Raw genomic sequence first — 27,500 nt, 5'->3', positions numbered from 1 at the left:
CTTCTGCGTGCAGACGCGCCTGCAGGCGGGGAGAGGCTACAAGAACACGCTGCACTGCATCCTCAGCATCTACAGGAAGGAAACGGTGAGATGCTAATCTCTAATAATCTGAGCTGCTAATCTCTAATAATCTGAGCTGTTAATCTGATCTGTTAATCTCTAATAATCTGAGCTGTTAATCTCTAATAATCTGAGCTGTTAATCTCTAATAATCTGAGCTGTTAATCTCTAATAATCTCATCTGTTAATCTCTAATAATCTGATCTGTTAATCTCTAATAATCTGATCTGTTAATCTCTAATAATATGAGCTGTTAATCTCCAATAATCTGAGCTGTTAATCTCTAATAATCTGATCTGTTAATCTCTAATAATCTGAGCTGTTAATCTCTAATAATCTGAGCTGTTAATCTCTAATAATATGAGCTGTTAATCTCTAATAATCTGAGCTGCTAATCTCTAATAATCTCATCTGTTAATCTCTAATAATCTGATCTGTTAATCTCTAATAATCTGATCTGTTAATCTCTAATAATCTGATCTGTTAATCTCTAATAATATGAGCTGTTAATCTGATCTGTTAATCTCTAATAATCTGAGCTGTTAATCTCTAATAATATGAGCTGTTAATCTCTAATAATCTGAGAGGACGTGAAGCAGGTTGGAACATTGCAGTTGTGAAACTTTTTACTGATTAACTCTGCACGTGCGTGTCTGTGTGTGTGTGTCTGTGTGTGTGTGTGTTCCAGGTCAGCGGCTTCTTTAAGGGAATGTCGTTCCCACTCGCCAGCATCACCGTCTATAATTCGGTGGTGTTTGGCTTCTTCAGCAATGCACAGAGATTCATCAGTCAGTATCGCTATGGCGACGAGCGGCGTCCCTGCGGCCTGGGGGACCTGACTGTGGCCAGCGCGCTGACGGGCCTGATGTCGGTGGGTCTGGGAGCCCCAGTGGAGCTGGTCAAGATCCGCCTCCAAATGCAGACGCAGACGATCGTAGCAGGTAAATGTGGGAGGTGGAGCAGGAACCACAGCAGGAACCACAGCAGGAACCTTCAGTCAGAACCTCTCCGTCCTCTCAGAGAACCTCCACCTTGCTGGGAACATGGCGAATGGCACCAACATCCCCCTGAGCTCTGTGCAGATGCCCGGTCAGAGGCAGTACCGAGGCCCTCTGCACTGCATCAGCAGCATCCTGCGGACCGAGGGCCTGCAGGGCCTGTACCGGGGGGCGGGGGCCATGATCCTGAGGGACGTTCCTGGATACGTGCTCTACTTCATCCCTTACACCATCTTCTGCAACCTGCTGAAACCAGACGCCAGTTCAGACCCTCATCCCGGTTCCATCTGGCTGGCCGGAGGACTCGCAGGTAACTGGCCTGAGAAGAAATGATCAATAAATGTTTAATCTTCCACAATCTCACAGCTGGAGCAACAGGTGGAAAACGGGATTTTTGTGTTCGGAGCGACACAGAAATCCTGATTTCCATGTTGGTTTGAAGACTCTTGGATCCGTCTGTGACGGGATGAACTGGTTCGACCTGTGGGTTCATCTGTGGGCCCGTTCATTGATCTCACCAGCATCACACGCAGGTTCAGGATCAGCCGGTTCACTCCAGACACAGTTCCAGACACAGTTCCAGACACAGTTCCAGGCACAGTTCCAGACACAGTTCCAGACACAGTTCCAGGCACAGTTCCAGGCACAGTTCCAGACACAGTTCCAGACACAGTTCCAGACAGTTCCAGACACAGTTCCAGACAGAGCTGCACGTTGGACCTTTTGGTCCCGTCATTCATTTACGTCTCTCGTTTCCTCACACATTTTATCTTATGTTTGCTGTTTAAATATCAACCCTGATTGGCCTCCACCTGTGTGTGTGTTTATGTGTGTGTGTGTGTGTGTGTGTGTGTGTGTGTGTGTGTGTGTGTGTGTTTATGTGTGTGTGTGTTTGCACACACATGCAAACAAGTGCACGTGCTGAGTACATTTAAGGTCATGTGACTCACACCGCGTTAACTGTCCATAACGTTCCGACCTGTGAATTTTCCATGATAAAAGCAGAGTTGGTTGATAATTAAAGGTAATTTGAGTCTGGAGGATAAACCTGCTGCAGAAGCTCCTTCCGTTCCTCACGTGTGGGCAGGACCATCTAACCTTGACTCTCCTCGCCGCCAGGGTCCATTTCCTGGGTCACCGCCACGCCTGCCGATGTGGTGAAAAGTCGCCTGCAGGCCGACACCCAGCAGACCAGGAAGTTCAGAGGAATCCTCCACTGCATCGTCGTGAGCTACAAGTCTGAAGGAGCCCAGGTGAGCGGAGCGTCCTGCTCCCAAAGAGCCGCTGGGTTCTGAAAATGTTGCTGCTCAGTTGGTGATCACCAGATTTGACACGTCCCCACAAGATCACCCTAACAAGGCTAAAGTGCTCTTCATCTGACCAGCTTTCCTCACATCCAGGGCTAGCACTTTATGCTAGCTGCTAATTTGCCGAAGCTTTTGCGTCGATGAAACGTTTTAAACTGATTTAAACGTCCACTCCGGGATTTAGCGACACCTATTGGCAATAGTGGGAAGTGCATAATTCCTGAGGGATAAGATGGAACAAAGGTGACGTTCCGGTTTGTTTGTTGAAGCTACTGTGGAAACACGTCCGAGCAGCAGTCAGAACATGCTAATTGCTGTGTTAATTACCAACCTGCCATGTGTTTCACGCTTTATGACACGGGCTGTTGTGGGTGGTGATGAGACCCGACCTGACCCCCCACACACACGCACACACACACGCACACGCCTTGTTTACTGTACAGGCTGCTGTAAATGATACAGTTGGTTTAATCTTCAGAGGTGAAACTGTAGAAGAGTCAAAGGTCGTTTCTCAGAACTCAAAACCCCAGAATACTGCGGCCGTTTGCCAGCCAGCCTGATTAATTATCTGGAAGAAAATCCACACAGATCTAAAATTACACCAGCCCCGTCGCACAGTTGTTACAGTTAATCACAGATGTCCCGTGAGCTGCTGCTCAAAGGTCAAAGGTCAAAGACAGGAGATGTTTTGAGCACATGACAGGAAGCTGGAATAATTCTCCTGAATTTACAGAATCAATAGTGACTAAAGCTCTGTCTGCTGGCGCGCAGGTTTTCTTCCGCGGAGCGTCCGTAAACGCCATCCGAGGGTTCCCCATGAGCGCCACCATGTTTCTCGCCTACGAACTGTCGCTGCAGTTCTTCAGGAGCCTTTAGGATGGAAGGAGCAGCTACCAGGAGCCGCTGGTCTGACCGCTGCTTTCATCCCGTCACAGGCCACTTCATTTGCCAAAGAACTCGCTTTCTCAACACAAATGGTTGAAAATTGACGCGCACAATGTTGTATTATATGTTTTTGTTTGTTTTCACTTTATCCACCTAAAAGTCACACTTTGATTTAGCTTTAGAGTTTTATTGCCGTAATCACACTGATGTTACTTTAACATGTTCCTTCTTATATTAAGAAAGGTGCAGGTTCACTGCTCAAACACGTGCGCAGTCACCAGCTACTTAACAAACTGAATTTATCGCTCACAGCACACGCACAGTTGTGATAAAACCAATCCTGTTGAATCAAATAGATTTTCATGTATAGCTAGTCTTTTTTTTATAAATAGATATTTTTATAAAGTTGCTTCCTTGTGTAAATACAGAAATGTTGCAGTTGTGCAGCAGCAGACTTTTAAATAAAGGGATTTCAAAAGTGTTTAAAGACGCTGGTGATGCTAATTCTTCTGTTTAATATTATTGTCACGCGCTCTTTTCTTCACGGACGCTCGTGACGTCCCTGGGCCGTGGCCCCGCCCACTGGACGCACCCGATTGGCTCTTCCGTTTTGTCTCATTTCCTGGGACCCCTTCACGGACCAATCAGATGAGTCGGACAAACCTGAACCCGCGTTGCCGCCACTTCAGCGGGACCGACTGATTGACAGTTTTGTTGGCGACAAATGATTAAATGAACCGAAACAACAAACTCAGAAGGCATAAATAGCTTATTTACTCTGAGGTTATTTACAACAATCATTCACAGTTCGGGATGTTCCAGGAAACACTTTGACTGGGTCGTTAGTTCCGAGCCAGCGGTAATGGACCGGCTAAAAGGCCTTTTTAAACCACTTACTTGTGCGGGATCATTGAATGATTCTGAATGTGGGCGGTCCGGACTGGCGTGTGCGCGCTTTCTACGGTTTCCTCTCACAAACGTGCGCGTTATATTAATAAGAGACTCCAAATCTTATTGTGAGCGCCCGAATTCTGTGATGGTCCGGTGGCCCGTCCAGGTGTGACAGAAAATAAACACGTGAATAATAACGCGTTTCAGCCGTGCACGTGTTTGTTACTTCCTGGGTGCTGTGACGTCAACGTTCGAACCCCAGTACCCGTGAAAAAACACCTGAATTCGGCAGAACTGGCGTGTAACGTTGACTTGTTCCCACTAGAGGGCGACCGGTTACAGCTTTAAAAAGCTTTATCAAGCTAGCTATCAAGCTATATATTTATGTCATTAAATTAGTCTTTATTCTAATGTCAGGGTGGCGTTTGTGATATGTTCTTAGGCAGATATTTCAAAACAATGAAAGGGTCAACATATCCAAAAAATATTCCTTAACCTCACAGAAGTAGCTGTAATGCTAAAATGTTTGATGTTCATAAAGATTTGCTAAATTATTGTGTCCCGCTACAGAAAAGTAGGGAAGAAAAATGCTGGAATGAAAAACCGGAAGCTCTTTATAAATATTTTTATTAGTGTTATGCATTTAGTTTCCAAAAAGAATGATTTATTCCATATCAAGACAGTTTTACAGAGAGACATAGAGTATATGACATGCAACTTAGGGGGAAATATAACAAGAAATCATATTTTACATTCTTAAACTGCACCCTGAAAATAGTTTCACCAAAAAAAATAGTTTTAGATTCAATAGTCGAAATATAACTTAATTCTTTTGTCTTTTTTGACATTTCCCACATTTGACACAGGAGTCTCTAAAATGGAAACTTTAAAGGGATCGTTAGCAAAAAGACGTTTCTGTCCAATCCGCCGACAGTTCTGAGCTTTAGGAAACATGCAAAAGTCCGACATCTGAGATGACAGAACAGTTGTTAGCGTAACATTTCAACAGCTAGTGCAAATTCCTCAAAGACTGGAATGTAACAGAGTTGTGCTCGCTGCTAACCACAGCGATTTTCCTTCTACAGCAAGTTGGCGTGGCGAGAAGGCAAGCATCATCACGTCTCCATAGCAACAGGAGGCTTAGAGGCAGGAATCAGCAGGGCAGTTAAACGAGTGTATGACGGAATGTTCTAAGAACAGCATGCTATGACATCATTATAGCAGAGGCCAGCCGATGCTAAAGTTTACATGACCTCCATTTAATTTTACTGTTTTCTTTTGAGGCACAGTCCACCTCAAAACCAAAACCAGGCAAACGTCTGCTCACACAGAGCTAACTAAGCTAACAGAGCTAACTAAGCTAACGCTGCCGTCATTTCTGGCATTTTCTGACACGTTGCTAAAAGTAATGAGGCCACCACATTCACTGGAGTCCCTGTGGGAGGAGCCTCGCAGTGGGAGGAGCCTCGCAATGGGAGGAGCCTCCCCGTGGGAGGGCAGTATGTGGGAGGGGCCTCTCGGTGGGAGGAGCTTTTACTTGCAGCTTCACATCAAACCTGATTCTGTTTTGTTTCGGGGTCCTGATAACAGAAGATGCTTTGATAAAAGCATCAGATCTACAGAGAATTTAAGTATTGATGAAGTCTTGGAAGGAAGGAAAGAAGATCAGTCCACCCACCCACATCTGGTTCTGTTGAACATAAAGTCCGTCAACTCCCGGTCAAACCTTACGTTTAGGCCCCACAAAAGCCACCAACACATCGCTTTTGCACTGAAGCATCTCAAGCAACCAGATTTTAACGAGAGCAACTCACGGATGGAGACACATTGCTGACCTCACAAATATGGTAATAGCCCTTTTTAAAGGCAGCTCACACACCATGACGCCGTGACACAAGTCCCACCGAGAGGCCGACCGAGGGGCCACAAGTTCAGATGACACGTACGGTCCAGAGGGTCAATTCTCAGAAACTCTTGCTAACTCCTCGGGATGTGTGTGAAGGAGTGTGTCACTGTGATCCCAGAACCAACCAATGACGATGCAGCTGGTTCACATGTGACTAGATACAAGGAGCTAAACCTCAGAACGAGCGCCACAGCGCCACCTGTTGTTCACTGGTGCTCAGCTGGGACAGTTTGGGAGCATTTCCAGACACGACGGCCACCTCTAAAAACCTGCGGTCTGAAGCCGCGTCGCCACACGAGCAAGGCAAGAAACGGTGCAGCCACTCAGTTGTGAGGTAACAAATACCGAAGACGGAGCGTAAATACTGCAGCACTGGTGAGCTCACCTGGGGAAACTGGGGAGACTGGCGTCGCCTGCGCTACCACAGCCACCACGGAGACGGGACGCAGTGTCGGGTTGCGTGCACATACGTGATTCTATGCTTTCCCTGCTCACACCAACAGTCGGTCTGGAACCGACACGGATTCTGTTGCCCGGCAACGACAGAACCAGTGTTTTGGCCTTTTGGCCGACAAGCATGCGCCACGTTTGAAGGAATGTGTTGAGTATTAATACAATATCTTTTTTCAGGGTTTTTTGGACAGGGCACAACTGGGCAGCGCCCCCTAGCTACTGGCTGTGCACAGACTGGAGACACATTTATAAACCAGGACGACATGAATCAACACGCCACAGACATGAGGGGACACACACATGAACACACACATATACGGTACACGCGTCACACGCTAAGACAACAGACCAATGGCTTCTTCTACATACGTGTTCTCTGTGTTTACGTCAGCCTTAACGATACGAGAGTGAATTTACCAACAGAGATGCAAATTTTGTCTTTAAATGTACAGAAAACAAACACGCAACACTGAAATATTCTCTTTTTTTAGCATTTTAAGCTATTATTGCAATCTAAACAATATGGCTTCGTCTAGTGAAAAGTCCTATCTGAGCTAAAAAAACAAAAAAGTTGGTCAATAAAAGGAAACTCATGAATTAAAGTGTTATTAATCCTCAATGTTCTTTTAGTTTACAAGCTAAGAACTGAAGAGCCCCAGCGTGGGCACACACAACATGCTCTGCTTTACCTTTAACGTCCATATATTAAGATGAATTAGGATTGTTTCATTTACAGTCACTTAGGTCTACGTCATATACGACCTGTTTCGATAACACACGGGTGGGTAAAACTATGGGATGGAGAATAAAGTGGAGAAGGATCCGGCACCCACCCAGTTTCCTCAGGCTGGGTGGGGCTGTTGGAGTCGGGGCAGCAGCAAACGGGGTCGTTATGGGTGCTCAGAGGAGCGTGCACGGTGCCGAATGGGCCGCCGATACTACCGATCAGAGAGCTCGACGGTGTTTCTTTGGTCTCCGTGTTGAAGAAAAGATAAATGTGAAGGATGAAAGCTAAAGGTTAGCTTGACGGGCTAACAGTGACACAAATGGAAAGTTCTATGAACGAAAAAAAGAAAAGTTTTGATTACAGGAAGATTCCCAGAAGGAATAACGTGTTGAGCTGCAAACAAGTATTGAATAACCAAATATGGTCGTAGAGGAAATGACAAGGGTCCCGCTGCCTCCACGTTAGCCTGTGGTCGTTCTGATTGTCAATGGGAACAAAACAACCCCAACTTGTGGCGCTGATTTCTTTTGGAAAACGATTCAAATTCAGCCCCGAGTAGGGAGAAATGGAACGGAATTTGTGAATTTGTAGACATGATGATGCTCTCGCCCAGCAGGATCAGTCGATCTGAGGAAGCCACATTGGAATTTACACGAGATTGTTCTGCCAGCGAGGCTGCGTCTGGGCCGCACGCCGCTGACCCGTTTGACTGAAGATGGAACCCTCATGTACTGAGGAGGTGATATGAAGGCACGCGGACCAACAACTCAGGATTTTTTTAGTGTCTATAGAAATAAAAACTGGCACCAAGATCAGAAAGGTAGAAAATCGGAAGGGACACAAAGGAACGGGCTCGGTCTAGTGGAAAAGGGCGTGGCCGCTAGAAAACCCGGGAAGCGAGAAGACGGAAGCTTCCACCTTTGAGTCTCGGAGCGTCACCGGAATCACGATGTCTTGATATGTGTCACCGTAAAAACGCACAAATAAAAGACGTCAACAGGGGGGGGAAGGTGTAGTGAGAAGGTTCGACACCAGTTGAGTCAACTCAAAAGTAGAAAAGAAGCTGGAACGGCAGTGTGCAGCCTGGAACAGTTTGGCAAGATCCTCACCTGTTCACACCCTCCAAAAGACCCCCCCCCCCCCCACCCCCACCCAGACCGGCCCCATCCCATCAACCCCTGTCTACCTGTTCAGTCCCCGCCCCCAAAGATGGCCACCGTCCTCAGCCCCACAGCCTGGCCCAGGCCAGACTGGACGCGGCACCAAGGGATCCATTCGTTCTTCTCCTTTCACTTCTTGAAGATGTCCTGTATAGGTCCAGGGAGAAACTTGAGGACCGTGTCCAGGATGCTCTCCTCGTCCTCTTCGTCATCGCCGCAGCCCCGCGGGATGGCCTTCTTTGGACGCGTCAGCGAGCCCTCGCAGGCCTGCTCCATCGCCGCCTTCTCCTCCGCCTCCTTCTCCTCCTTCTTCTTCAGTCCATACTGGAGGGACAGAGGACACAGAGGTCAGGCACAGGACTATGAGAAGGTGATGGCTGAAGGTTTCAGGTCAAAGAAGGCCAGACTGTCCCACCATCATGAACACCACCACCACCTTCACACACCATCGCTGGTCCATAACTGCCAGGATGGTTGAGAAGACAGAGAGCAGAGGGAAGTTCTCTACCTTGTCCCTGATGGTCTGCCGGACTTTTTCCCTCTCCGCCTCCATGCGGGCGTGCTTGGCCTTCCGCTCCTCCTCCTGCTGCCTCAGCATCTCCTGCCGCTCCTCCTCCTTCTTTGCAGCATCTGGGTCCTTCTCCTCTTCCCCACCCAGCATCTTGCCCATGTCCTTGGTGGCCCCTGAGCAGAAAAGAAGATGCATGAATTAGAAGGTGACCACGTGCGGCTCCTGCTGAGGTAGGAGAGCAGGAAGCTTGGTGGACTCCACCCTCGATGCTTCCAGCAGAAGGACCTCGCTGCTCCTCACGTCCACCCAGCCTGACGCAGAGAACCGGAACTCTAGCAGAGCTGCCCGTCAGATCTACGGAGCTTCCACACAGCTCTGGGAGCGACTGAGGAGTCGGAACCAAACATTCCTGAGCGATGGGGGTCTCCTCCGTGGGAGCAGGGGGTGCCAGGTCCAGCGCTCGTGCAGAGGTCCTAATTGCCCTGCGGAGCTGTGTGGTGGCAGCAGGCCCAGGGTGACAAATTAGCCCACTGCAGGTGGGAGATGGGTGGCGGTAAAATGTCCCCCCGGACTCCCCGGGACGCCGGATAAGGTCAGATTGTTTTCATCAAGCTCTCAAACACTCCACATATGTGCTGGCGGTGCCGCAGGAGTCCAGAAATGAGTGGATCTGGACCCAGAGTCCAGCTACTTCATGTGAGCTGGTTCTGTTTCGGGCAGGTTGTTACTTCGTTCGATCAGGATTCAGCAAAACATAACATCTGCTTCAGCCATCTAACATCTGCAGCTATGATATGCTACAGAGCATTAGCATTAGCTCAGAGTAGCAGCGGTGGCTAAAGGCTACCGGCTCTTCTGACGACAGAAACATGAAAACAGACGTAAAGGAGGAGTGAAAAAAGGGGGAATGAGGATGGTTGGCAGGCGAAGGCAGGAAGGAGGGAACTGGAGTGATAAAACATGGATCATTGCCCCCCCAGGTTGGTGGCGCCGCCCAGGATCTGTTAAAGGTGGCGGACACTAACGAATGATGCCTGGTGACGTCACAGGAGGATCTGCGCTGCTGGAAACATCTGCACCATCATTTCTGAGAGGCGCGGCGTTCTCGCCAGCTCGCTCGCACGCTTCGGCAGCCACATTATCAGCCATCACTCGCCTTCACGCCGCCTGCACAGGAAATGAAGGGGCGAGCATGTGGGTCTGGAGCGGCGAGGATTATCTCTGGATGGTGGTGATATCCTGCTGGAGGCGGGAGAGGCAGGAAGTAGCAAACCAGCAGAAGCCAGATCCACCATCCACCTGCAGCAGCTCCACCGTCTGATGGCGAGCGCCCCCTCTGGCTGTCTGCGGAACTGTCCAGGAACATCGACCCTCCATTCACAGCCGTGGTGGACATGTCAACAATGAGCCAGCACGTGCACGTTTCAGTGCACGTGCTGGCTGCTGCTGTTAGCCTGAGCAACATTCGGACTGAGGAGAAGATGGCGTTTGTGTCTCTGAATCAAAGCGGAAATAAGAGCCAAACCTTAAAAACCAGGAGGTGTTGGCTCCGCCCACCAACTCATTAATTAGTGGAGACGCTAATGAATTCGATGTCTCATTTAAAAAGCTGCAAATTCAATCTGTAGCCTCCAGCTGAAATCTATACTTCAGTCTGCACCAATCAGATGTTTGTGTGTGTGTGTGTGTGTGTGTGTGTGTGTGTGTGTGTGTGTGTGTGTGTGTGTGTGTGTGTGTGTGTGCTTGATTCCAAATTAAATTAAGGTTTAACTGCACTTTAAGAGGAGTGAGTCTTTTTTCCCAACAAACTCTTAATTTCAGATACACAAACAGTTGGTAAAAAATGTTTAATACTTTTCTGGCTTTACTATTTCCAGATTACAGACGATGATCATCGCACACATTTAAGCATTCAGATTCACACACACACACACACACACACACACACTTTACCTGAGGAAAGGGCAGGGAAAGATTTGATTTATGTCCTGACACCCCCACTGACTGGAACACACTTCATCTTGAAATGGCCTTGTTACCCACCCCCCCTCACAGACACACACACACACACACACACACACACACAGACAGACACACACACTCTCCTACCCCCCCCCCTTCCTGTTTGTGCAGCTGAGCCCAACAAAATGAATGAATGAATGTTTTCATTGTGCAGGACAAAAGGTCAGAAATGACATTTGAGCCTGGAAATGAAGCTGCTGATGGAGGGAGAGAAGAAAGGATGGAAGGAGGAGAAGGAAGGATGGAAGGAGGAGGAGGAAGGATGGAAGGCAGAGAAGGAAGGATGGAAGGAGGAGGAGGAAGGATGGGAGGAGGAGAAGGAAGGATGGGAGGAGGAGAAGGAAGGATGGAAGAAGGAGAAGGAAGGATGGAAGGCGGAGAAGGAAGGATGGAAGGAGGAGAAGGAAGGATGGAAGGAGGAGAAGGAAGGATGGAAGGAGGAGAGGAGGAGGAAGGAGGAGAAGGAAGGATGGAAGGAGGAGGAGGAAGGATGGAAGGAGGAGAAGGAAGGATGGGAGGAGGAGAAGGAAGGATGGAAGGAGGAGGAGAAGGAAGGATGGAAGGAGGAGGAGGAAGGAGGAGGAGGAAGGATGGAAGGAGGAGAAGGAAGGATGGAAGGAGGAGAGGATGGACCAGCCTCTGGCTGGTGACCTGGACGATGTCCAGAGGGACGCGCCGGGAGGACTCACCCCCTAAAGCTTGCTTCATCACAAAATCCATGATTCCTCGGTTCTGACTGGTTCTGACTGGTTCTTCAGATCAAAGAGAAGCGAGCATGTAGCCAGCGAGTCTGGTACCTCTGGAAGCTTTGATCCTTCTCAGGTTCTCGTCACACCTCAAAGGTTCTTTTGGACCTGAGAGACAAAAGAAAAAGAAACATCTGGATGATGGGATCAGCTGCTGGAGGATGATGGGAAGTGAGGAACGACAGGACTGGATCTGGATCCTGTTCCTGATGGATGAGCTACTCAGACCAGCAGAAACCTGATCCATCTGGTTCTGGTTCCGTTGCAGTAACCCCCCCCCCCACCCAACCGCTTGTCTTCCATCCTCCTCCTTCCCTTTTCCTTCCCCTTCCTATAATTTGATAATCCGAGCGCTGGCAGCAGCAGCGTGACCCAGGATAATGTTATCAGGGTCGGGCAGGACGGGACGCCGATCCTATCCGCCTAATAGGAAGTTGTTCCAGGCCCGGAGACGAGGAGGGGAGCGGCCCGGAAAAGTCCGCACGAGTCGGTCCGATAACGCGGTTATAATGGATGAAGGAAGCGCCTCTGAATGGGAGGGAAAGAGGATGACGGGAAGGTTTAACATCACTTCTTCATCCGTCGGAAACCTCGGAGCGCTGCCGGGGTGCAGATCCTGCAGCCGGCCACAAGGCTGCGCCAGCAACAGGTGCTAAGCTAGCGCTAATCGCTTCATCCTTCACCTGTGACACCTGGCTAAGCTAGCAGCTCGGAGTTCCTTCGAGACTAACAATTCAAGCAGCTTCCTGCTCGTAACCATGGCGCCACAGTTGTCCCACATTTGGGAACGTGGGATAGGGAAGTTTGTTCAGGACAAACAACCACAACAGTAAAAACCTGCCGCTGACGTTGACAAAGGACATTTTGTAGACGCTAAATGAATTAATGATGGCGCGCTAACTCGATGACATCACCGCCCACCAGACACATCACTTATTCATGTGACGGGGAAGATAAATTATTCCCTCCGCACCGACTGGAAGGCAGGAGAGGAAGTTCTCCCATTGCTCTTCTTCAGAAATGATCAAACTGCTGGTGGAGAATGATGTGACGCCGAGGAGCTAAATTTAACCGTCATTTTACATGTTAATAACCTGGATTAATATAGCTCAGACTTCCTGAAGATTAGACAGATTAATGACACCATTTCCACCCAGGCTTCCGGGCCTGCTCTCACTTCCTGATGGTGTCGAAGACAGATCCAGGACCAGTCTGGGGCTGGACCTTCCTCCCCCTCCTCTTCCCCCCCCTCCTCCTCCTCCCCCCCCCCCCTCCCCCACCTCCTCCTCAGTCGCCTGATCCGTGCGTGTGAAACGTGAATTACTTTGACTTCAGAGCCGACTGGGTTGAGGAGCTGAGCTGGGACCTCTGACAGGAGATTCTGTAAGTATTGGAACAATCAGCCGCCGCCATCTGCTCGCGCCACAAACACCCAAATCGATGTGGCGCCGGGCGGCTGATGCTGCGCCGCTGTTCAGCCTCAGTATTAAACATCAACACCTGCAGCAGGTGGAGCAGCAGCCCTGAGGGACCCCTCATCATCCGCCCCCACGTTTACCTTTCTGAAGAGCTTCCAATACTCCAACGAAGGCCCGGTTGAACTGACCCAGCTGGTTATTGGTTTTAGAACTGCTTCACTTTCATATTGAGTTTAAATAAAATGTCCCTCGGGAACCGTCAATCTGTGGGGGTTTTGTCTTCAGAACCACATCAGAATTGAAAATGCAGAAATTCTGTTGGACATCAGCTGGTTCAGGAGGTCCGAAAGCCACAGATGAGCTCCAGGCACCAACAGACGCTTCTCCTCAGCGTTTCATTATCTGCTCCTTGACTGGCTGCACTGGTTCTGAACGTCGCTCATCCATCCGCCCGCTCATTCACGTCTTCGTCCATCCCTCCCCGGCCTTTTCCACACGGCTCATTTCCGTGTCCAGCTGCTCTCCTGGAGGACCCAGTAATCAGATCTTTCACCCGAGAATGGCCAGACTCAAAATAGACGCCGCTCCCTCGGTCACGCGGACCAGCGACAATTATCTGAAGATCGATATCGGTGGAGGCAGCAGATTGAGGAGCGCATGGATACGCTCACGCATGGAGCCGCCAGCAACAAACTTTAGGAATTTACAGCAGAAATGACAAAAAATGTCAAATTTTACTGTTTAAAGCAGTTAAAATTTAAAAAAACCCCTTTATTTATCGAAGTTCCACAAATAATAAAGGATGTTAAAGCGGAATAATAATGATTTGTTCAGGAGGAACCAGTCTGCAGACGACTGCACACATTTAGCAACGGTTAGAAAGGAAGCGAGCGAAGCCACACGACCCCCCCACACACCTCCCCCACCTCCCCCACCTCCCCTCAGGCAGCAGAGGACGGGGGGGAGGAAACTGGCCCCACATCAGCAACGAGGTGCTCGCTCATTCATCTCGCTGTTGGTGGCTGAAGGAAGAGAAGGAAGGAAGGACAAAAGGATGAGAGAGATGTAAGGAGAGGAATGAGGACGGGGGGGTGAGAGTGGGAGGATGGAGGGGGAGGAAGCAACGAAGGACAAGTGAGTGAAAGAAGGAAACAGCAAGAGGAAGCAGGAGAACGGCGTGATGAGAGGAAAGAAAGGAAGTTGGAGGAGGAGTGGATGGCCTGTGTAAAGCTGGATGCTTTTATTGTGAAGGAGGGAGGCAACCGTGCACCGATGAGCCTCCTCTCACCTTCGCTCGTTCGCACGCATCAAACGTGATCCCACATGGTTCTAAAGATCCCACATGGTTCTAAAGATCCACTGTTGTCGTCCTGCACTCGCTGAGCCTTCTCGCCGTTCGCGTTGCCGTGGCGCCCGTGAGCTTCACGGGGCTTTTAACGCTAATAATCAGGCACCAACTTTGGGGAATTTTCCTTCTTTCACTGATGTTTACGGGGCTCTTCTGGCTGGAGGCCCCCGTCCCTCATCCCTCGTCCCCCGTCCCTCGTCCCCCGTCCCTCGTCCCCCGTCCCCCGTCCCCCCGTCCCTCGTCCCCTCGCTCGGTGCTGTGACGGCTGATGGAGGCGCTAACGTGCCGCCGTTGCCGGCAGCAATTCCAGCTGTGGCCAAAAGTGGCGTCGCTACCAGCTGCAGGAAGTGGCGCAGCCGTCCCGCGGACGCCCTCCCTGAGGACAAACACCTGTCCTCAACCTGCACGATTGAGCGGACAGGAGCGAGCCAATCGATGCGACACGGCTGACAGAGCGGTGAAGGTGCTGAAGCTCCGCCCCCCCGCTTCCTGCGGGAGTGTGCTGCTGCAGGAAAATCAAGGTGACAACACTGAATTAGTGATTACGAGCTGTGCAGCTCAGTCTCGCTCCCGTTTTCGCGTCCTCCGGGACACACGTGCTGCATCGTCCACATCTGGGTTACAGGACGCCAGCGCGCCGGCCTGGTGGCGGTCGGGTGCTCGCTGCGTCGTTAGGAATTTTACCCACAGCAGCAAAAACACACGACCGTGTCCCTGCGCTGGGGGGGTGGGGGGGTGGGGCTGGGGGGGGGGGGGGGGGGGATGCAAAGTGGCCAGCAGCATGCTGGGAGTGGAGCCGCTGATGTGTGGGTGGGAGCTCGGCTACGCCTGCCAACTCCTCAACTAAAGGTTGCTGGGAGATGGAGAGCTGCTGGAAATACGGAAGCAGGCGCAGGAACCGTTAATATCTACCATCATTTAGAATATTTATCCATATTCGCTCATTTATAATAACGCGTCTACACGGGCGGCAGAAACCAGCATAGCAGATCACATAGTTCGGCTCTTCCGCCAATCACACGCGGCCACGCCCCCTTTTAGAGCGAACGCTATTTCCCGGAGACCTCCACATGAGATGGACTCCAGCCTGTGAGGCATCAATAAAGTCCGTGTTTGGCAGCACCGGGGCGGAGACGCGGGGGCTCGCTGGGGCTGCTTCTGCGTAATCAGGTTATGCTGGATTTAGCTCTACAACGCCAATGTGGCGGCAGGAACAAGAGCGGCGAGGAGCGACCCCGTGGGCCGCTGGCGGGATGACGGGGGACACGAATACATCCCACAAAAAATGTCCGTATTTAAAGAACACAGCAGGAAACCTGCAGGAAGCTAAGAAGAAGAAACCCGTTAGCCAGCAGTAACGAGCTCGCACAGGGGCGGCGGGAGCAGCCGGGGCCTGGCTCAGGGGCGGCCCAGCCCGTGACCCGTCCTGGGTTTGGTTTCACCTAAAGGTCCAGAGGTTCTGACATGAAGTGGAGTCACGTTAGCCCGTGCACGCCGGAGCCGGGCCGACGTTTGGCCACTTCCTGTCACTGACTGGCAGCGTGAGCAGCGGCGTGATAAACGCAGTGACACCCCGAGGACCAAGGCGGCGCCGGAACACGAGGGGCAGAACCGTCAGTCCATCGGGTTCGCAGGAAGCATCTTTGGACGGAAGAGAGGTGGAGCACAGAGTTGTTGACTGTCAACCCGCTGCAGGAGCAGGACGGGGTAGACCGGCACGGGGTAGACCGGCACGGGGGCGCTCCGGAACGGGGGCGCTCCCTGACCAAGCTGAACTGCTGCTGGTGTCCCACCTACACGGGTGGCGTTGGTGGGCTGAACCTCCGCTACACGAGCTGCTCCCTCTCTCACCTCAGAGGCAACATTACCAGGCAGCTAATGCTCGCACGCTGGTCCACGGTAACAGGTGCCAAAGGGTCGTTACCAGGGCGACGCAGCTGAATAATGGTGTTGCTGCGGATGCCACCTACAGCAGCAACCGTTTCAGGTGCCGCCGTGAAGGCAGAAGAACTCTCAGTAACAGGAAGGAACCTGGAGCAGGACCCGGCTGAGGTGGGGGACCCTCCTGCTGGTGGACAGATGGGTGGAGCTGGAGGAGCAGAGAGGAACCTACAGGCCCTTCATCCTCCATCATAACCGCCTCTGAATAGTTGACTTTAGCGGCCGTTTATTTTAAAAAATGAGCTTTTTGTTAAACTTTGTTCTATTTGTAAAACATCTGATGTCACAGCAGAAGAGACGACCCTCAATGATCAATGGAGTGGTCTTCTCCTGGAGTTTCACAGGTTTATATGTAGTTTATAGTTCTCTCTCTGTCACACACACACACACACACACACGCACACGCACACGCACACGCACACACACACACACTGCATTGTTTTGACTAGAAAAAACAAACATGCTGGACCACAACCGCCACAAGGCTTCTCCATCTGATCAATGCTTCGGCAGCTATAAATAATTCAGAGCCCATCAGCATCCATCAGGAGCTGCTGTGCTGCTCTGCTGCTGCTGCTCTGCTGCTGCTGCTCTGCTGCTGCTGCTGTGCTGCTGCTGATAGCGCAGCCGCGGAGCAGCGCAGCCGGCCAGGCCCTCCTCTCTCCTCTCTCCTCTTCCTCCCGTCTCATCATCCGCACCTACAGGCGACATATGTCGGCCGAAAGAGGCGAAGATCCGCCTCCACCTGGATGCCCCCACGGGCCAGGAGGGGCAGCAGGAGGGCGTGATGCTTTTTGTTAGCGGAGCGACGTTATTTTTGGTCCCCGCGTGGTGCGTTAACAGCAGGTGAAGCCGAACATACCTGCAGCCCCGCAGTTCAACAACCCCGACGCACAAACCCTGAAATGATGAGCCAACCCCCCCTTATCGACCTCCACATGCAGCTTTTCTCTCACATTATCGCGCGTGGTGCGTTCACTGACCTGCTGCGTCTGGAGCCACCGGCGGCGGAAGAGATCCCGAGCGATCGGCAACAAACCGTGTGCGTGATGCCCGTCATATACTTCCCCCTCCCGCTCTCTCTCTCTCTCTCACTCTGCCTTCCTCCCTCTCTCTCCCTCCCTCTCTCCTCCCGAGGAAGCTCTGATACAGCAACCTTCATTTTTATAGAAATGAAGCAGGATACAGATTTAACGAGCTCGTGGGCGGGGCTTCCCTAATTGGCAGGTAAATTTAAAACTGATTACACATAAAATAACAGTATTTTCCTCAAATTTCTGGCTTAAAAATCCCATAGTGTGTCAGAAATAATATAGAATGTATGATTTAATTTATAGTGTATTTGTTTATATAAATACTGAAGCAAGTCTCCCTCCATGAGTGCTGCTTGTGGCTCCTCAAAGGTTCTACAGGAGCCTGGAATGGACAAACATACTGTGAATCTGAACTTGACGTTTGGGTCAGCAGCCATCACCTCTGACATGTGCAATGTCCGTTTAAATGTTTTAAACAGTTCTACACCAATAAACCATCCATCCAACCAACCCTCCAGTCCACCTCTTTTCTGGCTTGAGCCTCTTCCAGCCGCCTCTGGGTGAGAAGGTGAGAGGTGTGGTCGGCCTGGACACGTCACCAGGGACAAAGATTTACACCGAAGGTCCATTTGGAGTCTCCAGTCACGACAGATGGATGTTTTTGGACTGTAGGAGGAACCTGGAGGATCCAGAGAGAACATGGACACTCCACAGAGAGATGACGAGGTCTTTTCATGCTAACACAACCACAAACACACCTGGATCAGGTGGCCAAGCACAATAAAACGAGCCTGAAAGGGATGCAGATGAGGGAAGGGGTGGGGCCGATGGGAGGGGTGGAGCCGATGGGGGGCGGGGCCGATGGGGGGCGGAGCCTCCGTCTGCAGCATTGTGTGGAGGAGCTGACGTGTCACTGCTCATGTCCACCTGCTGCAGCACTAATGCACTCTTACACCCACATTAGCCGCCTGGTGTGTGTCCGAGCAAACACACACACACACTCTGCAAACAGACAGGACAGGTGCCGCCAGCTGCTCGCCGCCACATCCAAAACACACAGCAGTCGGCTGACTTAAACAAATATGGTGATCGAACACAGGCAGCTGTCAAAGATCAGCTCACACGTGAAAACAGGCTCAGCTTCGGGGAGGCCCAACGACCTTTTAGAGGTGGGGGTCAGTCAGGGGGCGGGGCCTTTGTAACGTGGAAACTCTTGATAAAACCTCAACAGCAGAAGGCAGCGCGCTAATGCTTCGTCTTGAAATCTGACTTTTATGGAGATAAACCCTCCTGCGGAGCCATTTTTAGCACCAAGGCTACAAATGTTTGTTACGGTGCCGACGCCAGTGTCAACTCCCCCCACCCGTCTTGTGAGGTCAAACTTCTTGTTGGGTTCTCGGGACCAATCTGGCCTCAGGACCATGCAGCCACACAACAAACTGCACGTTTAAGGCATCCATGAGCAGATCTGAGGGAATCTGCACACATCTGTAAATCAGTTACTGTGATCAAAAATCGGAGCGGCTGTCGCAGCTCAGACCAGCAGCTGCTACTTCAAACGGCATCAGGACACATTTGAGAGGATAATTCACGCGTCTCTGTTGAGGTGCGTCTGTGGCAGAAGCACCTGTTGAATCTAAAAGGGTCAGTTCGCTACTGTTAAAACCTGTTTAAAGTCCAAAATAAATCAAATCTCCCTGCGTAGAACCTGACCTCCAACATCTGGCTCTGTTACAACACGTCTACGTAGCTGAACCCACCTGTCAGGAGGGAATGAAAACCAACTTGGTAAGTTTGTAAGTCTCAATGTTCCCATCAAGCAACAGAAATCAGATTATTTTTCAGATGCTCGCAGTCTGTTTCAGTTTATTGCTTCACTAGGGAGCGGCAGGTCTCATTACCTTTAGCAGTGCATTATGGGATACATTGAGTGCACATAGGTGCAGATGTGGTTGCAGATACATAATAATTCATCTGTTGAAAACCTGTCTGAGAATAAAAACAGCTTTTGGATCACTGCAGGGCTGCAGATACACAGGAGGGCCGCAGGGGGCGCTGATGAGCTGTTGGCCACGCCCACTTGTGCAGCAGCATATAAACAGGAAGTTGAGCAGGATTCAGCTCCTGATGTTGAGGACGTTAGCAGTGAAGCTCTGAAGGCACCAGGAGATGCTGCCTGGAACGTTCAACTGAACAGATGCTTCTCATTAAGCAGCCTCAAAAACTTTGAACATTTAATTATATTTTACTTGATAACCTGTCGTATTTTCAGACAGAATGCACCATCCTCTGCGAGTCAGTGTCAGGTTGTGTTTTATAATAACCTTAAATGATTGTGTGTGACACACGTTAGCATATTTAGTGCTTATTACTCATTTCAAGGGTCCTAATTGGTTAAATTATTTATTTCTATTTTCTCTCACTACCTATTCGTTAGGTATTTTTGTAAGTTATTGTTTCTTATAGATACAATCAATAAAATATAAATGACTCAAATAGAAATGAATAAACTTTTATATTTTCTGAATTCTATAAATAACAACGCAGTATAAATATAGAAAAACATCATTTTAATACCAAAAACATTAACAAAAAATTAATATTACAGTAAAGGGAGGTGGCCACATACACCCCCTGCTGGCGGTGAACGGGTACTGCAGCGTCCGAGAGCCCATCTTTTCTTCTTCCTTCCCTCCCCTCAGTTTTTATAAAAGCACATCTCAGGAGTCATTGGGAAGACCGAATAGTTTCACGGTGCCCACTTCACGGTTGCTGTCATACTTGCCCTCTTTGTCATCGCAGGCGTAGGCCAGCAGAGGCCTCTTGGGATGCCAGGCGACCGTGAAGGTCGGAGAGTCGCACTGAACCTCCCACAGCTTCTCTCCTGAGTGAGGAGTGGAAACATTCTTCAGTTCAGCAGCAGATGAATCTTTGCTGACAGAATTAAATCAGGTCTAATCTTTATTGGTTCTAATCGAGACAATGTGTTAAACACTGTCACACGTCGAAGGCAGGAGAGCGAGAAAGCCTGAGCACGGCACGGACCTGTTTCCACCTCCGCGATGTCGATGAAATGATCCTCGGAGGCTGAGGCCAACATCTTCCCATCGTGGCTGAAGCTCAGAGTCCTCGCGGGCCAGTCCAGCCTGCAGGAGAACTGATGATTAAGGACGGGGATCTTCACACAAGCTTTCATTTCATTCAGCGATTCCACCAACTGACCTGGAGAAGCAGCGAACACACACCAGCTCCTCCACGTCCCACAGACTGACCAGGGCGTCGGTGCTGCCGGTGGCGAAGTACTTCCCCGTGGGATCAAACTTGATGCAGATGCAGTTTGATGGGTGAGCGTTGATGGACTGGATGGACTTCAGTTCTGGATAACTGTGAGCAGAAGCGAATGTTCAGAACAGAGAAGACACCAGCTCAACCTTCTCCCTGAGGGTCAGCACCTTAGGATATTGATGCAGCCGCCGCCGTTGGTCAGGAAGAACATGTCATTATCGTTGTTCCAGGAAATCTCGTTAACCTCGAACTTGAACTGCTCCTCAGCTTTGGAGCGATGCGTCTTGGCATCGATGAAGGTCACCACATCGTCCTTGTTGCCGACAGCGATGGTCTGGCCGTCGGGGCTCCAGCAAATGTTGATGTTCTCACCTGAAAATACAAAAATGAAAGCACTATTTTAAAAGTCTCCTATTGATTTGCTAGCATATCAAAGAGGCATCAGACCTTTGGTGTTGACGGTGGCGATGCATTTGGTGGTCCTGACGTCCCATATCCGAATGGTCTTGTCTCCAGATGCTGTCACAAACAGATCAGGGTTGGTGGGATGCCAGCAGAGCTGATCCACGCTGTCGCTGTGACCTCTGTAGTTGTTTTCTTTAACCTGGACACAGAGACACAGTTGTCCAGCTACAATTAGCCTGGTACTACTCACATCAAGAGAAAATAAATTCTAACTTGTTTGCACCAGTATTGGTGTTAATGACTGTTGTCATGGTTGCTGCACTAACGTTAGCATCTGCTTCTGGGGGTAATGCTGTTGAATTCTGAGTTATAATCGCTGAACAGCAGTACCACATATGAGTGATTGTTTTGAGACTTTGATAATGACGAATTAACGCTATTAAGCCAATGTTTTGTGGGGCTATGGCCACTTAATTCCGCCTGGTATTTTTAAGTTGCAGCACGTACATCGTTTCACCGTTGCCATGCTAACGTTAGCATGCTACCAGACTCACCAGACGGTCTTTTTCCAGCACGAAAACGCTCGCAGTTTTATCAAAAGAACCGGAAGCAACTCTCCGGCCGTCGCAACTCCAAGCAACAGAATGAACCTTCGCTGTATGAGCAGGGAATTCTCTACTTTTGTTGTTGTTTTTGAAGCTTTCCTGCATCTCCTGGTAGTACTGCGACGCCATGTTGACAGTGACGTAATATTTCAGCGACGAGAACGAGTACTCACCCTTACCGCCACCTTCTGGTTCGAAGTCGGGATACGGGTCTTTTTACCCTCAAACTGCCGTTCTGATAGATATTCTGCATTTTGTTTGGGCAGAATATCAGCTAGCTATCAGTTTTACTTTGATATGGAAGGTTTTTATTTAGAAATGCCCTCTTTTAGTCCGCAGTGCATTCGAAAAAAGTGCGCTTCTCATTGTCACCAGTAGGTGGCCCTGTGACTCTACTGCGGCAGTGCTGTGCTGACTTTCAGACCACAGAATAAAAGTAATAATGTTACAGTTTGAATTCATTTGAGTTGTAGTTGAATTTTAATTTATTTCAAGTGGTGTTAAAATGCTGATTAACGTACTAAACCTTTGTAACACTACATTTGCACCCCAAACACACACCCAGACGATAAGAATATCCACCCAAACTCTGTCAGTTTTAATAATCAGTCAGCAGAAGGACCCAAACATAACCAAGCAAGGCCTCGATATGCAGAATTTTCAGGCATATGGCAGCTCTGGCAGCAGTTTATGCAACATCTGGACCTCTGCATTAGAATACAACACACCAAAAGTCACACACAAAAAAAAAGCATTTTCAACTGGGCTTTTTAAGAAAGAATGGCAAGGTGTTGAAGCATCATACAAATGTGCCATAGGTAATTGCATACTTTTCAAAATTTGTTGCATCACGCGTCAGGAGGATGATAAAAAGGTGGAGGCTCATCAGAGTAAAGGTGGAGGGATGCAGGGTCGAAGGTCAAGGCGCTGCAGGAGGTTGTGTGGAAGACATCATTTTTCTCCAGTGAACAGCAGTAAAGACAAGGTTACACATCACAAACGTGACCCAGGAGGTTTGGAGGCAGACATCTGCGGGGAGGTAGACGACAAAGTGCACCTCATTTCTACAAATCTCACCGTCCTGTCAGCGCTACCATTGTGTTCCATCAATCCACCGGCGATCTCAGCCACTTTAAAGGGCGTTAGATGTATTTAGAAGAAAAGAATGCAGCCATTAAATCGTTCTATAGTGCTCTTTTCATTGTCAGCTCTATTGTCCCTGTTTAGCTGAGCTGAAGATGTTAGCTGTGTGCAAATGAATGTCTTCAAGATTCAAGCTAATTTCTCCTCGTCCGACCCTGAGAACTTCTCTGTTCAGTGTGATCTGATGAAAAGGGGCCGATGCTGGATGGACCTGAAACCCTTTCTGATGGTCTACACGCGAGGACCTGAACAGCAGCATTCACCCACGTCCCCTCCAGCTCCCCTCAGGAACAGCTAAATTCTATGTAAGGCAGCTTTTGAACTGAGTTTTCAGTTTGTGTTACGGCTTCATTCTCTGCAACAACAACATCTCCGGAGCTCAGGTGTCTCTCCAGGACTTCACCTTTTACTGCCCCTCACCTGCCCCGTTTGCTGAAAGTTGTGAACGAATCGTTTGCGCCTCAGACAGAAGAAAAACATTTGCAGCTTCCAAGACTGAAGGAAACTCAATGTGCAAAAATAAAGCAGCTTCTGTGGAGACGCCTGTTCTCAAAAACCCTGCAGGTGAATGTTCCAGAGACTCGACCGTTAGCCCGTTACACACGCTCTGGACTGTTGCCATGGTTACTCTGCTTAAGGGAAGCAGATTTGGTGAGGGAATGGGATGTTTTATGGTTTTAACATTGGCAAAAGGTCTGAGCTCGCTGGACAAACGAGACGATTCAAGTGATTTGACCTCAAATTGAGCATAAATTTCTTGCAGTTTATGTTGAGTGCATGAGGGGGCGGGGCTTCACACGGACAGGTCAGGCTAGGTGTTGCTCTGGACAACACGTCCTTCTCAGCTTCAGCTCTCCCATCACTCCCGAACAAACCCGCCTGGTACCTGAATGCTCGTCACCCTTCCTCAGCCTGAAGAGACCAAACCAGGTTCTGAAGGCAACTCAGCTCCGAGTAATCGATGCAATTAAGAAAACCAGCCAGTTCACTAACACGCCGACGTTCATGTGAAATCAGTGATGAATGGACAAACAGGACAAAAGCTGCTGTGAAACACACAAAAGGTCACTTTTCATTCCGCTTCAGAACAAAAAGCTCGGAAAGACGCAGCAGCCGCTGGAGCAGTGACGTCACTGCCACTGGCGGATGAACGTGTGCCGTTAGAAACAAGGACGCCCTCCGTCCTAACACTCGCCGTCGGGCGGGTCGGCGCAGGCGGCCGCTTCCTCTCCACAGTCGTGATGGACGCCGTTGGACTGGATCTCCTGAGCTCCGTCCTTCTCGTCCACACTGGGGAACAGAAGCAATCAGAATGTTTTTCCTGAAGCAGCAGCAGTTTTATCCCCCCTGAAGCTTCCAGTTCGGTACCTGCTGAAGCAACCGTTGCTCATCGGAGTCTCGAAGAACTCTTCCTCCACTCCAGGCTCTTTGCTGCCTCCAGAGCTGCTCCTCTGGACCACACTGGGCTCCGGTCCAGCCCCTGGGCTTCCTGGGCCAACTGGTGGGGTGGATGGGATGCCGAGGGCGGTCGGACTCACTGGGTCCCTGCTCAGGTCACTGCTGGTGCACCGCCCGTTCAGGCTGTCTGAAGAGGTGACGTGGCTCATCTGGCCCTCATCTGGAAGACAAAGGAAAGTTGAGGGATGGACCTCAGGTCCTTCTAGCGGAGGTCTCTGACACCATAATCTCAGGATTATCCATGACTCCTGTTTGAGGCTCAGTGGTCCGAGCAGAGCGCCCCCTGCTGGAAGAAGACCGTCTCATTTTAATCACATCATTTTTCTGCTGTTAGATCAGCACGGATCCTCCAATAATCTCAAGTTTGTCCCTAAATAACACATAATGACACACATGTGTCCGGCGTTATTGTTATTGTGTTGTTTACCTCCAGAACCAGCCTCTCCTGCCTTGTTGCGCCGGCGTCTCAGGATGAGCTCCAGCTCGCTGTCTTTCTTCCCCGGTGGCGACGGGCACGACTCCTGCGACCCCCGGCTGGGGCTGCGCTTCACCGTCTCCTGGGGACAATCCAATTTTCATTTCTAATGGTCACATGACCATGAGAATGACAGTAACCCCCCTTCCCCACACAAACACACACACAAATACACAAATACACACACACACAAATACACACAAATACACACACACGTCATTGATTACCAGAATTCCCTTCAGTTCCTCCATGGCGCTCTCCTGCTGTTTCTCCTCACACTTTGGTGGCAGCTGCAAATAAAACAATGAATGAATGGATGAATGAATGAATGAATGAATGAATGAATGAATGAATGAATGAATGAATGAATGAATGATACGGTCTCAGTTCCAATCTTTCAGCATCTCTGACAAACAAGGTTGTTTATTCCCAAAACGTCTTTACTGACTGTTTTCGTGTCCTGAAACAAACTTCTAATTGTTGCAGTTGGTTTTGGGTTCACGACTGTGTGTGTGCGTGTGTGTGTGTGTATATCTGGGGGGGGGGGGGGGGTGACCCCCCACTGGCTGATGGAAACATCAATAAACTCACTTTTACTGCGACTCTCTGCAGCAGCACAAAGAGGAGAGAGGACATCATTACCCAGAATGCATCACACCTTTAACAGTAAATCCAAACCCTGAGTCCTCTCTGATGCCACACGTGACAAAACAAAGTGTGAAGTCACCTTGATCTCCTGACTCTTGACCGGCCGAAGGACGACGCCATGTTTGATTCTCTCCATCATTTCATTCACTGCCTTCACCTTCACGTCGTCCACTCCCTCAGCAGCTGCAACACAACCAGAACCGAACTGATGCTTCAGGTTCTGTGTGTGTGTGTGTGTGTGTGTGTGGAGGTGATCACTCACCTGCGGGCGGTTCCACCTTCACGGAGGTTTTCGAGCCTTTGGACGACTTCCTCATGATGGCGATCAAAGAGCTGAGACACAACGACGACGTTCATATTCTCGACATATGATGACATCATCATATCATGTCAGTGACACGTATGCTGGAGGTCCTCACCTGAGGGGGTTGCATCTCGAGGGAGGGGGTGGGGGAGGAGGGGGCGGGGGAGGTGGAGGGGGAGGGGGCGGCTGAGGGGGAGGGGCGGGAGGGGGCGCAAGACCAGGCTGGGGAGGGGGTGGAGCAGCGATGGTTGTCATGGTGATGTGTTTCTGAGCCTCATCCTGGAGCTTCAAAACTGAAAGAAAGAAAGAATAAATGCAGTTTCTTCCTGGCATCATGTGACATCATGTGACATCATGTGACATCATGTGACATCATGCGACATCATGCGACATCATGTGACATCATGTGACATCATGTGACATCATGCCACATCATGTGACATCATGCGACATCATGCGACATCATGTGACATCATGCGACATCGAGTGACATCATGTGACATCATGCGACATCATGTGACATCATGTAAAATGTTTTCCTTTAGCATCAGCAACAACTCTGAACCCATTTTAAACAGGAAGTTGTTTCTGTCATGACCTCATAGGAGGGACAGAAATAAATGAGCCGTCCAATCAGCAAACAGCAGCGTTTTCTGTTGCTGTGCAGAACACACGTTTTTCCTTGGTATCGCAACTGATGGCTGCACCTGCTGTTTTCACTGTGCTTGCGTGTGTGTGTGTGTGTGTGTGTGTGTTGCTCCTCCCACCTCTGCTCTCCAGCTCTTCGTTCTTCTTCTCTGTTCTCTCCAAACGAACCTCCACCTCCTTCTTTTCCACCTCCAGCAGTTCCAGCTGCCTCTGCAGCACCTCCAACTCCTGCTGTGCACAGTTCTGCTGCAGCTGCAGCTCCAGGCTCTGCACCTACACACACACACACACACACACACACACACACACACACAGCTGTCATCACTAGTGGTGATCCTCTTGGATGAGGTTTGGACCCAAACACGACCACCTCATGAACCAGGAAACTAAACGTGCTGTTTTCCACCTTCTGCTGATGCTGCAGACGCTCGTCCTCCAGGGTTCTGGTGATGGCGGCGACGTCCTCCAGAGCTTTGAGGAGCTGAACGCTGGGTTCGGCGTTCTGCAGCAGGATCATACTCTGCCTGTTGGCCTCCTTCTGCTTCACGAGCATCTGTGTCGATAAGGGATCAAAGTTACCCAGCAACGCTTCATCTCGCTGATGTCAGCAGTGCTCTTCAGTTTTCAGGTCAGTAGATTCAGGACGTTTCATTAACCAGGATATTAGCAGCCATCAGCTGTGATGCTGTCCAACATCACACCTCAGCCCCCGTCTGAAATCACCTCGTGCGCATACGTCTCCGCTTTGACTCGGAGGCTCTGCTCAAGGTCAAGTTGATCCTTCATCCCGTCGTATTCTTGAGCGGCCATCATGGACACTTCGGAGAGGAGATAGAAGAGAAAGTTGAGGAGCTGCAGGACAGGAGGACGACGCATTTCATCTCACCTCTGTTGAACCTTTTGATGGTTTTGCTTTGTTGATCAACTGTTTCCTGAATCTCCTTCAGCTCAGTCTGATGTTTCTGCAGCTACAAAAGGAAGAAGAGCACATTAAATGGGAATAACAGGGATAAATACAGTTCTGGGAGGGTTTGTTAGTCACACTCCAGGAGTGTTATGATGAATGAAAACAGAGGGCTTGATTCCTCAAGGTTATTTCAATGTTTGTGCAGAGTTTGAATC

The 27,500-nt window shown here is 49.8% G+C and overlaps 4 protein-coding genes across 10 annotated transcripts in view; 1 reads left to right on the top strand and 3 right to left on the bottom strand.

Moving 5' to 3' along the window:
• The window catches only part of slc25a48 (solute carrier family 25 member 48), a 5,193-nt gene extending 1,460 nt beyond the window's left edge, over window positions 1–3,733 (top strand). Inside the window, exons 3-7 of one of the 4 annotated variants that reach the window (XM_029847615.1) lie at window positions 14–85; window positions 749–1,001; window positions 1,081–1,368; window positions 2,178–2,311; window positions 3,137–3,733. In XM_029847615.1, the coding sequence (XP_029703475.1) occupies window positions 14–85; window positions 749–1,001; window positions 1,081–1,368; window positions 2,178–2,311; window positions 3,137–3,241 (852 nt within the window). In that variant the 3' untranslated portion in view covers window positions 3,242–3,733. Of the gene's footprint in view, window positions 1–13; window positions 86–748; window positions 1,002–1,080; window positions 1,369–1,424; window positions 1,563–1,591; window positions 1,690–1,747; window positions 1,911–2,177; window positions 2,312–3,136 lie in introns of those variants that run through there. The other 3 variants (XM_029847617.1, XM_029847616.1, XM_029847618.1) reach the window with 3 other exon arrangements.
• Window positions 3,734–8,391: 4,658 nt separating this feature from the next.
• cplx2b (complexin 2b) lies at window positions 8,392–17,492 on the bottom strand. Its single transcript, XM_003976487.3, has 4 exons — window positions 17,357–17,492; window positions 11,610–11,774; window positions 8,896–9,071; window positions 8,392–8,711 (listed from the first exon to the last, which is right to left on the bottom strand). The coding sequence occupies exons 2-4, from the start codon at window positions 11,638–11,640 to the stop codon at window positions 8,517–8,519; spliced, it is 402 nt and encodes a 133-aa protein (XP_003976536.1). The 5' UTR covers window positions 11,641–11,774; window positions 17,357–17,492; the 3' UTR covers window positions 8,392–8,516.
• Window positions 17,493–19,958: 2,466 nt separating this feature from the next.
• On the bottom strand, window positions 19,959–21,856 carry thoc3 (THO complex 3). The gene is made up of 6 exons (XM_003978104.3): window positions 21,652–21,856; window positions 21,140–21,296; window positions 20,860–21,064; window positions 20,630–20,791; window positions 20,453–20,553; window positions 19,959–20,291 (listed from the first exon to the last, which is right to left on the bottom strand). Exons 1-6 carry the CDS (start codon window positions 21,829–21,831, stop codon window positions 20,128–20,130), a joined length of 969 nt encoding a protein of 322 aa, XP_003978153.1. The 5' UTR covers window positions 21,832–21,856; the 3' UTR covers window positions 19,959–20,127.
• A 311-nt stretch (window positions 21,857–22,167) lies between these two features.
• The window catches only part of shtn3 (shootin 3), a 12,084-nt gene continuing 6,751 nt past the window's right edge, over window positions 22,168–27,500 (bottom strand). Inside the window, exons 6-17 of one of the 4 annotated variants that reach the window (XM_029847647.1) lie at window positions 27,265–27,346; window positions 27,102–27,196; window positions 26,785–26,931; window positions 26,498–26,651; window positions 25,846–26,023; window positions 25,689–25,759; window positions 25,506–25,609; window positions 25,370–25,384; window positions 25,006–25,068; window positions 24,731–24,860; window positions 24,214–24,463; window positions 22,168–24,135 (exon numbers count right to left, since the gene is read on the bottom strand). In XM_029847647.1, the coding sequence (XP_029703507.1) occupies window positions 24,030–24,135; window positions 24,214–24,463; window positions 24,731–24,860; window positions 25,006–25,068; window positions 25,370–25,384; window positions 25,506–25,609; window positions 25,689–25,759; window positions 25,846–26,023; window positions 26,498–26,651; window positions 26,785–26,931; window positions 27,102–27,196; window positions 27,265–27,346 (1,395 nt within the window). In that variant the 3' untranslated portion in view covers window positions 22,168–24,029. The remainder of the gene's footprint in view (window positions 24,136–24,213; window positions 24,464–24,730; window positions 24,861–25,005; window positions 25,069–25,369; window positions 25,385–25,505; window positions 25,610–25,688; window positions 25,760–25,845; window positions 26,024–26,497; window positions 26,652–26,784; window positions 26,932–27,101; window positions 27,197–27,264; window positions 27,347–27,500) is intronic. The other 3 variants (XM_029847648.1, XM_029847649.1, XM_029847650.1) reach the window with 3 other exon arrangements.

This window comes from Takifugu rubripes, chromosome 14, assembly GCF_901000725.2.
Source record: "Takifugu rubripes chromosome 14, fTakRub1.2, whole genome shotgun sequence".
NCBI classification, from domain to species: Eukaryota; Metazoa; Chordata; class Actinopteri; order Tetraodontiformes; family Tetraodontidae; genus Takifugu; species Takifugu rubripes.
Note: the sequence above shows the minus strand (reverse complement) of the source record. Positions and strands in the feature narration are given on the sequence as shown.

Coding starts and splice junctions, on each gene's coding strand:
- cplx2b (XM_003976487.3), bottom strand. CDS start 11,640: ATGGATTTTGTGATGAAGCAAGCTTTAGGGG. Junction 9,072..11,609: donor GATGAAGCAAGCTTTAGGGG/GTGAGTCCTCCC, acceptor TTTTCTGCTCAG/GGGCCACCAAGGACATGGGC. Junction 8,712..8,895: donor GGCAGACCATCAGGGACAAG/GTAGAGAACTTC, acceptor CTGTCCCTCCAG/TATGGACTGAAGAAGAAGGA.
- thoc3 (XM_003978104.3), bottom strand. CDS start 21,831: ATGGCGTCGCAGTACTACCAGGAGATGCAGGAAAGCTTCAAAAACAAC. Junction 21,297..21,651: donor TGCTGGAAAAAGACCGTCTG/GTGAGTCTGGTA, acceptor CTCTGTGTCCAG/GTTAAAGAAAACAACTACAG. Junction 20,554..20,629: donor TGTGTTCGCTGCTTCTCCAG/GTCAGTTGGTGG, acceptor GTTCTCCTGCAG/GCTGGACTGGCCCGCGAGGA.